This window comes from Sorex araneus, chromosome 1 (genome assembly GCF_027595985.1).
Source record: "Sorex araneus isolate mSorAra2 chromosome 1, mSorAra2.pri, whole genome shotgun sequence".
Lineage (NCBI taxonomy): Eukaryota > Metazoa > Chordata > Mammalia > Eulipotyphla > Soricidae > Sorex > Sorex araneus.
This window is the reverse complement of record NC_073302.1, coordinates 230,094,541-230,106,073: the sequence shown is the minus strand read 5'-3', so window position 1 is coordinate 230,106,073 and position 11,533 is coordinate 230,094,541. Positions and strand designations below refer to the sequence as shown.

The following is an 11,533-nucleotide window of genomic DNA, read 5'->3' as shown; positions in this document are numbered from 1 at the left end:
CATTAGATAGAGGTCTGAGTTTACTTTTTACTTGTATCTCACTGTAATTTAATTTGAAAAAAAATTTAAAAATAAGTAAAAAGCAAGTAAAATTGCACAGTAACATTAAAAAAGAGAGAAATGTTTGAAAAAAAAAAAACTTCCTTGCTTCACCATTTCACACCCTCCTGATAGTCTTTTATGTGAGGGAAAGTTGATGGCTCTGAACTCCCACGCTGAGGTTAAGACTGACCTAAGCTAGACCAGTGATTTCTATGAGCACCGGTGACTGAGAGGGACCCAGTAGAGAAACAGAACCTCCCTGCTTCTCATTTCACAGAGCCAGCAGCAACAGTGAGCATAGGGAACAGGAAACATCTTCTTGTTAAAGCAAGGTGTTGTCTTTAAGGACACAGTGCGGACTCACAAAGAAATCTTCCAAAGAGAGCAGCACGCTACAGAGATGTCTCCTCACCCCACACCAGGCTGACCTCATTCAGATGCCTTGGAGGGGGGCAGATGTCTCCCTCCACCTGCCCCAAAAGAATTCTGGCAGCTGCAAACCTCCAGAACACATTCGCTGCCATGCTCACAACCGACCTTCACAAGCATGAGAAAGAATGTGCTGAAAAACCCAGGTATGTAAGATTTGTGACAGAAATTTCTAGGCTTGCAAGGAGTCAGGAATGGGCCCCCTCTTCCCATCTCCCTGTGCTTCTGGGTCCCTGGCAGTCACGCCCATGAACTGCCTCTGCATTAACAGCCATGATCCAGAGACTCACAATAAATCTTAGAAGAGAGCACCATGCTGCAAAGATGCCTTAGGACCCCAATATCATCATCCAGTTAAAAATTTAACTCCAGCTCTAGCACCCTAATTAAAATTTTATAATTCCTGGAGCGCACAGCTGCAAAAGTGTCTGTACAACATCTCATATTTTATGTCACTGATATACCAAGAGTAGCACACCACATTTGATGGGGTGTAAGGTAGAAGACCACCAATATTGATTTAAAAAAATATGTATGTACACACACATACAAGACTCAAATCTGTAACGTGTTAGTGATTTCCTCTGTATAGAGGCTTAATGGCTGCAGGGTGAGATACAACAATTTTCACACTTTCCTAGAAGCTGTTCTTTTCACAAGAACAGCTTCTAGGAAGCTGTTCTTTTCACAAGAACAGCTTCTAGGGGCTAGAGTGATAGCATAGTGAGTGGCAGGAAAACTTTTTGGATCATTTTTAGCCAATTATTCATAATAAGCAATACGATACAAATTATTTAGCATCTGCCTTTGGGACAGGCTTGGGCAATGGTGAGAAAATTCAAAATAATGGTGGTGTGAAGGTGTAACGGTGGTGGGATTGGTGTTGAAATAGCACTGCTCTGTAGCACTGTCTTCCTGTTGTTCATCGATTTGCTCGAGCAGGCACCAGGAACGTCTCCATTGAGACTTATTACTGTTTTTGGCATATCGAATATGCCATGGGTAGCTTGCCAGGCTCTGCTGTGCAGGTTGGATACTCTCTGTAGCTTGCCGGGCTCTCTGAGAGGGACCGAGAAATCAAACCTGGGTCGGCTGCATGCAAGGCAAACGTCCTACCTGCTGTGCTATTGCTCCAGTCCGGTGTTGAAATATTGAATGTAATAAATTATTGTGAACAACTTTACAAAAATAAAATTTTAAAAATTCGAATTAAAAAAAAGATACAGTGCATCACCTGCCTCCCTTATTATGCCTGCTGACACATAGTACTAAAGATAGCAAACAAGGTTGAACAAGAACAGCTTCTAGGGGCTAGAGTGATAGCATAGTGAGTGGCAGGGTGTTTGCCTTGCACACAACCAACCCGTGTTTGATTCCCAGCATCCCATATGGTCCCCCCGAGCACCGCCAGGAGTAATTCCTGAGTTCATAAGTCAGGAGTAACCCCTGTGCATTGCCAAGTGTGACCCAAAGGGAAAAAAAAAAGCAGCCTGTACTTTACTCGTACGGATTTAGTGTGGGAGTGGGAATTTAAAAAATAAAGAAAACAAAATATTGGTTCACTGTAGGTGGTCTAAAATTTTGACACAAATTAATTTGTTAACATTTCTTTTTTTTTTAAATTTTTTTATTGAGTCACCATGTGGAAAGTTACAGTTTTCAGGTTTAAGTCTCAGTTATACAATGCCTAAACACCCATCCCTTCACCAGTGTACATATTCCACCATCAAGAATCACAGTATAGGGGCTGGAGCAATAGCACAGCGGGTAGGGCGTTTGCCTTGTACGCGGCCGACCCGGGTTTGAATCCCAGCATCCCATATGGTCCCCTGAGCACCGCCAGGAGTAATTCCTGAGTGCAGAGCCAGGAATAACCCCTGTGCATCGCCAGGTGTGACCAAAAAAGCAAATAAATAAATAAATAAATAAATAAAAAAGAATCACAGTATAGCTCCACCCCGCACCCCCACACCCCTAGCCCCCTTCTTAGGCCCCCCCGCCTGTGTAACTAAAAATTTGTTAACATTCAATTAATTTCATCAAAAACTTTGAAATGTTTGCACCCTCTCCAGATGGAGCCCCGGCGACACTGAGCAGCAACTAACATGGCTCCGGGATGTGGGACTGGGACAACTCCGAACCTCGGGGGGGGGGTGGCACTGGAGTGGGGCAGCGCCAGAAGTCAAGCCCTCCAACCACCCTCGGCGCCATCTTGCCACATTCAACAGAGAAGAAGCCGGGTGTTCTGGAGACCGGGCCAGCAACACTGGGGATCCAGATGGAGGAGGTGCAGCCACCACACCCTCTCCAGATAGAGCCCCGGCGACACTGAACAGCAACTAACACAGCTCCGGGGACCTTTTCTAAAAACTGAAAACATACAATCTTTTATTTATTTTTCTTTTCTTTTTTTGTTTTTCTTCTAAAACATACAATCTTTTAATGGAAAACTAATTATCAAATGCTTCCTTCGTAGTAGGGCTGTCTTTCTCAGGGGGAAACTCCAACAACAATAGTGAATTTTGTGTTGAAATATGGAACGTAATCAAGGTAAAGAGAAAATGAAGTGAAATTCATCAGTTATACAGTTGGGGATGCGGGGGCGGTGGGTATACTGGGGTTTTTGGTGGTGGAATATGGGCACTGGTGAATGGATGAGTGTTTGAATACTGTATAACTGAGACATAAACCTGAGAACTTTGTAACTTTCCACATGCTGATTCAATAAAAATTAAAAAAAAACTTTGAAATGTTTGGGAGACAATGAAGTTCAAGGTGTGAAGTACAAGTTTTTCAAACTTCCAATTTTTTTTTCTTTTCTTTTTTTTTTTTTTTTTGCTTTTTGGGTCACAGCAATGCTCAGTGGTTACTCCTGGCTTTGCACTCAGGAATTACTCCTGGCGGTGCTCGGGGGACCATATGGGATGCCGGCCCGGGTCGGCCGCGTGCAAGGCGAACGCCCTACCCGATGTGCTATCACTCCGGCCCCCCAATTTTTTTTTCTTTTTGGGTCACACCCGGCAATGCACAGGGGTCACTCCTGGCTCATGCACTCAGGAATTACTCCTGGCGGTGCTCGGGGGACCATATGGGATGCTGGGATTCGAACCCGGGTCGGCCGCGTGCAAGACAAACGCCCTACCCGCTATGCTATCACTCCAGCCCCCAAACTTCCAATTTTTGAGATTTAATTTTTTTTCTGGTTTTTGGGCTACACTCAACCCAAATTTTTGTTACAATTAACAGACTATCATTAGTTTTCCTTGAATTAATAGGTCCTCTTGGTTACTTTACAAGAAAGTATCTATCAAATACTCAAACCTGTACAACCATAGTTGGTCTGTAAGTCATTATATTTTTAAGGACCTACATTTGACGGTACACAGTGCTTACTTCCTGGCTCTGTACTCAAGGATCAGTCTTGTCGGACTCAGGGGACCATATGGGGTCCTGAAAATTGAACCAGGTTAGCTGCATACAAAGCAAATAGTACATGCGGTACTATTGCCCCTGTAAGTCATTCTTTTGAGGAAAACTGATGTTCTAGGAAAACAGCAGCTAGTTCAATTGCAATTCAATCATATAATTTTCCTCAAAATTACCATCACAGGGGCTGGAGAGATAATACAGGTTATAGCAAGGAATCTGCCTTGCGTGCAGCTATAATATCAAGTCCTACCAGGGTGATCCCTGAGCACAGATGAGGTGCAAGCCCTGGGTGTGGCTCTGACACCCCACACCCCAAATTACCATCACATCTTGTTTGATTACTGGGCTACATGCAAGGCAAGTATGCTACCTGCTGTATTATCACTCTGGCCATACTAAACTTTTGATCTTTAAAAAAAGTTTTTTTTAAACTGTTTGGATGTATTGGTAAGGAAAACAATTAGTTTTCTTTCCAATATAAAAGTAAAACAGGGGCTTGGAGCAATATGCACAGCAGGTAGGGCATTTGCCTTGCACACAGCCGACTCGGGTTCGATTCCCAGCATCCCATAGGGTCCCCCGAGCACCGCCAGGAATAATTCCTGAGTGTATGAGCCAGGAGTAACCTCTGTGCATTGCCGGTTATGATCCAAAAAAGAAAAAAAGAAAAAAAAAACAACACAAAAAACTCATAGGAAGGCCTCAAAAGTAGTGTAGTAGCTAAGGACAAAATCAGTGAACTCCAACATGAGATGCAGACAGCAGTAAAGAACACCTCAAAATAAATTAAGAGCAGATAATAGAACTCTGGGATAAATTAAAGAGGAACAACATACGACACCAAGGTTCCAGAAGACTCAGAAAGAAATTCTGATATAGATGCAACGGTTAAAGGAATTATTTCTGAGAAATTTTCAGAGTTCAAGAGTGCATGCACCCAGATTCAAGAGGCCTTAAAGGTACCAGGTAAGAGCAAAGTTTAACAAAGGAAATCACATACAAAAAGAGTATCTTTAAGATTTACGGTAGATTTATAGGCCAGACAATAGGTAGGACATTTGCCTTGCAAGTGATTGACCCAGGTTCAATCCCCAGTATTCCATGTGCTCCCCTGAGCATTGTCAGAATTGATTCCTGAGCAGAGTCAGGAGTAAGTAGGTGCATCTCTGGGTGTGTGCCCCACACCCCACCCCCAACCCCTCAAAAAAGATTTACAGTAGATTTATTGAGCCAGAGTTCTCTCTGTACATAGTGTAAGAAACTTACACACACCCAACTCAGATTCAATTTCTGGCAACCCATGTGGTTCCCAGAGCCCTCGGAGTGATTTCTGAATGCAGAGCAAAGAGTAAACCCTGAGCAACACTGGGTGTGGCCCCCCTCAAAACATATAGCAGATTGAATGACACCCTGTGGATCATAAGACAATGGTTGGATATAGTAATCACAGTCAGTAAAACAAATGCCCACCAAGAATACTTTATGCAGCAGACTTTCATTCAGATTTGAAGTAACATTACACAAGGAACTTCATAGACTTGAAATCAACTTTTAGGAACTGAGGGGTCTACTTTAAGACAAGAGAAAATGGGAGCCAGAGCAATAGTATAATGGGTAGCTTTGCATGTGGCCAACCTGGTTTGATCTCTGGCATCCCAAATGTCCCTGAGCATAGTCAGGAGTAATTCCTGAGTGCCAACCCAGGAGTAATCCTAGAGCATCACTGGATGTAGCCAAAATATAAAACAGACAAAAAAGGTACTTAGTTTTTTAAGTTTTCGAAGAGCTAGGTAGTCTTTTTTCTGCTGTAATGTACCATCTTGAGTGACCATTTTAAGAAGTTCACGAAGGCCAAATAATAAATTAAGTCTATTTCCTCTGAAGAACAGAGACACTGGGAGCACATCTTGAGGTCCAATTTTCTGATCAGACTTTGTAGACTTGTACAGAGATGGCAAGAGCAAGAAGCTGGGTTGAATGCAAATTAGTCTTATTCCTTTCTAACCTGTAAACATGCATTCTATTTACCTTGCCTTATCAAACTAAGTAGAACAATGATAAACAGAAATTACACAGTAGACATCTTTTTTTTTTTAAATCTGGAATTTAGGAAATAGGCACTACTTCCCTGTTACATATGATCTTGATTACAGACTTCTTGGTAGATTTAGTTTGTTAACTTTTTATATGCTTAGCTTGTTGGTTTGTTTTTTGTTTTTTTTTTTGCTTTTTGGGGTCACACCTGCCGATGCACAGGGGTTACTTCTGGCTCTGTACTCAGGAACCACTCCTGGCGGTGCTCAGGGGGACCATATGGGATGCTGGGAATTGAACCCAGGTTGGCCGTGCGCAAGGCAAATGCCCTATCCGCTGTGCTACCGCTCCAGCCCAATTAGCTTGTTGGTTTGATTTGAAGGTCACACCTGGCCATGCTCAGGGCTTAACCTTGCTGTGCTCTCAGCCGTAATTCTTGGCAGGTTTGGGGGACCATATGGGGTGCCCAGGGACCAAACCTGGGTTGGGTGAATGAAAGGCAAGCACCTTTCCCACTGTACTATCCCTCGAGTCCCCTTATATGGTTAAAGTTTTGTCCAATAGTTTTTTAAAAAGTAGTGGTCACACCCAGCAGTGTTGAGGGAGTCTCCAAGTGGGGCTTGGAGGGGTATGCAATAGAACAGCTACCAGGAAAAATAAAGTCAGGAAATTTGCTTATAATTGATGGACATGCAGTGTATCATGCTGAATGAAATGAGTCAGAGGGAGAGGGACATACATAGTATGAGACTAGTATCCAAGAACATTAAAATGAGGTTCATGGTTGGAAGCTTGCCACAAAGCAGGGGGCGGGGGTGAGGAGGGCAGTTAGGATAGAGAATCAACCACTACAACAATGATAGTTGGAAATGATCACTATGGACAAGCACTGAATGCTGAAAGGAGGTAAAGGTATACACAGATAACTTTTCAATACCTGTATTGCAAACCATAATGCTTGAAAGAAAAGAGAGAGCAAGAGAGACAGAAGAAAAGTATCAGCCAGAGGCAAGGTTTGTGGGAGGTGATGATGGGAGGAAAACTGGGGATATTGGTGAAGGGAACCTGGATGGGCATTGTATGACTGAAACCTAATCTTGAACAACTATGTAACTTTATTATCACTGTATCACTGTCATCCCGTTGTTTGTTGATTTGCTCGAGCAGGCACTGGTAACGTCTCTTATACTCAGCCCTGATATTTTAGCAACCTCTTCTTTGTCTTTCCCAGATTGGAGGCTCTTTCAGGGTCAGGGGAATGAGACCTATTGTTACTGTTTTTGGCATATTGAATATGCCACGGGTAGCTTGCCAGGCTCTGCCATGTGGGCAGGATACTCTCAGTAGCTTGCCAGGCTGAGAGGTATGAATATGTTATTGTATTTGAGATATGAATACACCACGGGGAGCTTGACAGGCTCTCCTGAGTGGACAGTAGACTCTTGGTAGCTTCTCAGGTTCTCCAAGAGGGAGAACTAGGCTATCAAATGTCACATAGCCACATTGCAACCGCTTCTAGGAGCTTGGTTTTATAGTCTCTGGAAGTTTGCCATTGATGGAATTACACAGTGCCAGGGGCAGTCTCTGGGTGTGACTGTCTAGCTACTGGAAAATGGGAGACCTGGGTGGAAGAGGCCCAGTCCCGATCTGAGCAGCCTTGGAGATCTCGGCTCCGGGTACCACACACCTGGGTTCCTCCGCTAGCTCCCCCATGTGTGAGGCTCATCCAAACGTGTAGAGAGTAGCCCTGAGTATGGACATGGCTGGGTTCCGGAAGTCCTCAACTGTTGAGGCTCTGCTGGGGGGGGGGGGCAGGGGTCGGAAAAGAGGAAAACGCAACCCATTCCCTCCGAGGTGCCCTGGTGAAAAGACAGCCAGGCACGGGGGCAAGAGACTGTGTCGGTCTCTTCACTGTGACTCCAAAAAAAAAAAAGTTAAAAAAGGAGGGGTGTGTGCTTATGTAGTTCTTTAAATCTAATTTGACATCACACATAGTAGGAAGGTGCTCCACTATTTGAGCTATTTCTTAGCCCTCAAATGCTTATTTCTGGGAGCCAAACCCAGCAGTGCTTACTCCTGGCTCTCTCTGTGTTCAGGGATCATTGTGGCAAGGCTCAAGAGACCATATGTGGTGCTGGGGATTAAGCCTGGCTGGCCATTTGCAAGGCAAGACCCATATTTGCTGTACTATACTAATCAGACCCATCAAATCCTCTTTATATTGGTGTTTTTGTATTGTTTTCCTCCTTTATTGTCCTTTTGGGTTACACCTAAAGGTGGCTCAGGATTTACTGTTGGCTCTGCACTTAGTCATTACTCCTGATTGTGCTGGAGACCATATGGGATGCTGGGGATCTAAGCTGGGTAGGTTGCCAGCAAGGCAAATGCCCTACCCACAGTATTATCGCTCCAGCCTATTTTTCTCTTTTCACTGTTAATATAGCACGTGTGTTTGAGCGACACACACACACACACACACACACACACACACACACACACACACACACACACACACACACATACCCTTAAGTGTTCAGGGGATACTCCTTGGTGATGCTCAAGAGACCATATTGTATTGGTATCAAACCCAAGACTCCTGAACCAAGCCCAAATGTGACTAATTTTATCAACTGATTTTAAATGGTAAAACAGTTCTATATTCCTAATATAACCCTAATTGACTATGATGCACCATTCTTCTTTTGGGGCGTGGGGGCTGTGTGTCACAACAACGATGCTCAGGAATTACTCCTGGCTCTGCACTCAAGAATTATTTGTGATGTTGCTTGGGGAAACATATGGGATGCCAGGGATCAAACTCTGGTCAACTGTGGGAAAACACTCTACCTGTTGTACTATAAGCTCTGGCCCCTGATGCATCGTTCCTTTTATCTCAAAAATCAATTAGTAATACTTTTTGGAGTTGGTTCTGATTTTAGTATTTTCATAAGAATGGCCTATTAGTATTATTTTTGTCCCAGTCAGTGATGCTGACGACTTACTCCTGGCTCTCTGACATTTAGGGGTCACTCCTAGCAGGGCTCAGGGGATTAGAAATGAATGAAAATAACTTTCCGATATGTTCCCAAATTGTCTCTTATTGCATCACTAAGAATCTGCAAATATTCCTTGAATCAGACCTCCAACAATTTTGTTTTGTAGTAATGACATTCAGGAGTCATATGACACTGTTTCAGAGTAAAATCCTAGAGATAGCTAGAGTCCTACAAGAATTTAAAACAAAGACTAAAAAGAACAGTGGGCAGAGAGCTTGTCTTTCACACAGCCCACCTGGGTTTGATCCCTCACAACCCATATGGCTCCACCATCAGGAGTGATCCCTGAACACATCCAAATGTTGCCTCCTCTCCACTTAAAACAAATGAGGGGCTGGAGTGATAGCACAGCGGGTAGGGTGTTTGCTATGCACATGGCCGACCTGGGTTCGATTCCCAGTATCTCATATGGTCGGTCCCCTGAGCACTATGAGGGGTGATTCCTGAGTGCAGAGCCAGGAGTGACCCGTGTGCATCACCGGGTGTGATCCAAAAAAGCAAAAACAAACAAAAGAATTTAAACATAAGCTGCTGATACAAGTAAAGCACATTATCTTGAATGTGTGAGGCCTTGGGTTCAATTCCTAGCAACACACACAACACAAATCAAACAATGAAAACAATGCTTGCGGGCTGGAGCGATAGCACAGTGGGTAGGGTGTTTGCCTTGCATGCGGCCGGCCCGAGATTGATTCCCAGCCTTCCATATGGTCCCCTGAGCACCGCCAGGAGTAATTCCTGAGTGTATGAGCCAGAAGTAACCCCTGTAAATTGCCAGGTGTGACCCAAAAAGCAAAAAAAAAAAAAAAAAAAAAATATCTTGCCTACCAGAAACAATTGAGATTATTAACATTCATTAATGTATTTCTCAAATTTCAGATAAGTAGTCTCCTTGAGAGGCTGGGGTAAGAGGAGTAACAATACATAAACGCTGATTTAACATTTTAATATTTTGTATATTTGTACCAACATGAAAATAGTGTAAACTCTTTATATCCATTTATAATAAAAACGCAAATATTTACACATTAACCCGTAACATGCAAATTATACTTCTATTTAAAGTAACAAATGATATTGTCTAACTTAAAAAGAAATGTATTACAAATATAAAGTTTAACTGCAAAAGCTGCAGTTCTGATCCATTATGTTCTTCAGCCATTTATAAATGACCTTACCTGAATAATAACTTTTGGTGTTTTTTTTTTTTTTGCTTTTTGGGTCACACCCAGCGATGCACAGGGGTTAATCCTGGTTCTACACTCAGGAATTACTCTTGGCGGTGCTCAGGGGACCATATGGGATGCTGGGATTCGAACCCGGGCCGGCCGCGTGCAAGGCAAACGCCCTACCCGCTGTGCTATCGCTCCAGTCCCCTGAATAATAACTTTTGTTTAGGTAATTATCTTGTTTAAATTGGTATGGTTAAATATAAGCCTGCCTTTCCCTTTTTCAGGGTAAATCAGACAAATTTAATCACACCTATCAAACGTCAGTGTTCAAATACCAATTTGAATGAATCAATAGTCGGAGAAATTTTATGAATTCAGTACTAATGATTTTTATGAATTCAGTACTAATGATTATTTACTCCAGTCAGCTTTGGAATTGAAACAATTTTTACTGTTTATTTGCTATGTTTATTGCTAATGAACATTTACAACTACTGTGATAGGAGTATCACAACAAAATGGTACTGTTAGGTACAGATGTTTACTGAATAAATATAAGATCCTGTCACCTCTAAAACCAAATTAAGTGCATTATATATAATAGCAATTACGTATACAATAACAGCACACCATTATTTTCCTCACTCTCGTCAAATCTGTGTTCTGCAGTTTTGTTCTTTTCCAAATCAGACTTTAATTTTGAATACTTAACACTGTTGTTGATGTGCATCTCACCTTCTTCATGCTTACTAAGAATATGTGATAAATGCTGCCAATCTTTGCACCCATTCTCATTTTTCAATTGATTTTTTCCTTCCCCTAGGAGTTTACAATACAGACAAAAAACAGAATCTTTTGAAGTTGAATAAAGTAACCAGGATCTAGTGGTTTTTTCACCATTTGGAAGAACTCGTGTATAGTAAGTTTCTGAAAACTTCCTCCCTGTACTGTCCTTTGGAAAGTTAAAATTTCTTACTTGAGGAGGAACATTTTCAATAACAGAGTCCCGTTGCTTAATATTCAGAATTCGGGGCCATGTACCTGGATCTGCAGAAAGCATAACTGGTACAATGGAGTCCTCTGATTTTTTTTCTTCCAGTTGCTCTTGAAATTTATCAGGTATGGATAACATAGAAGGTAAAGCCGTATCCTGTTTGATTAGGGATAAATCTGTGCTACGTTCTGCTGAAACCTGCAGTGCTGAAGTTTTTTCCTTTTTTTCTGGTATTTCCTCTATTTTTTCCACACAGATATCCAATGATCCATATAATTTTCTTTCACTTTCTTCTCTAGGAGCATTCCTTTTTCTGTTTTCTGATGCAGACAATTTGTTAGAATCTGTTTCCATAATCTGGAGTGAAACAAAATAGG

General features: G+C 42.4%; 1 protein-coding gene across 1 annotated transcript in view; it reads right to left on the bottom strand.

Annotated features, from left to right (window-relative positions):
* Positions 1–1,911: 1,911 nt before the first annotated feature.
* ZMYM5 (zinc finger MYM-type containing 5) overlaps positions 1,912–11,533 on the bottom strand; it is a 44,651-nt gene continuing 35,029 nt past the window's right edge. The window contains exon 7 of the mRNA XM_055131428.1: positions 1,912–11,513. Within this exon, the coding sequence (XP_054987403.1) occupies positions 10,770–11,513 (744 nt within the window). The 3' untranslated portion in view covers positions 1,912–10,769. The remainder of the gene's footprint in view (positions 11,514–11,533) is intronic.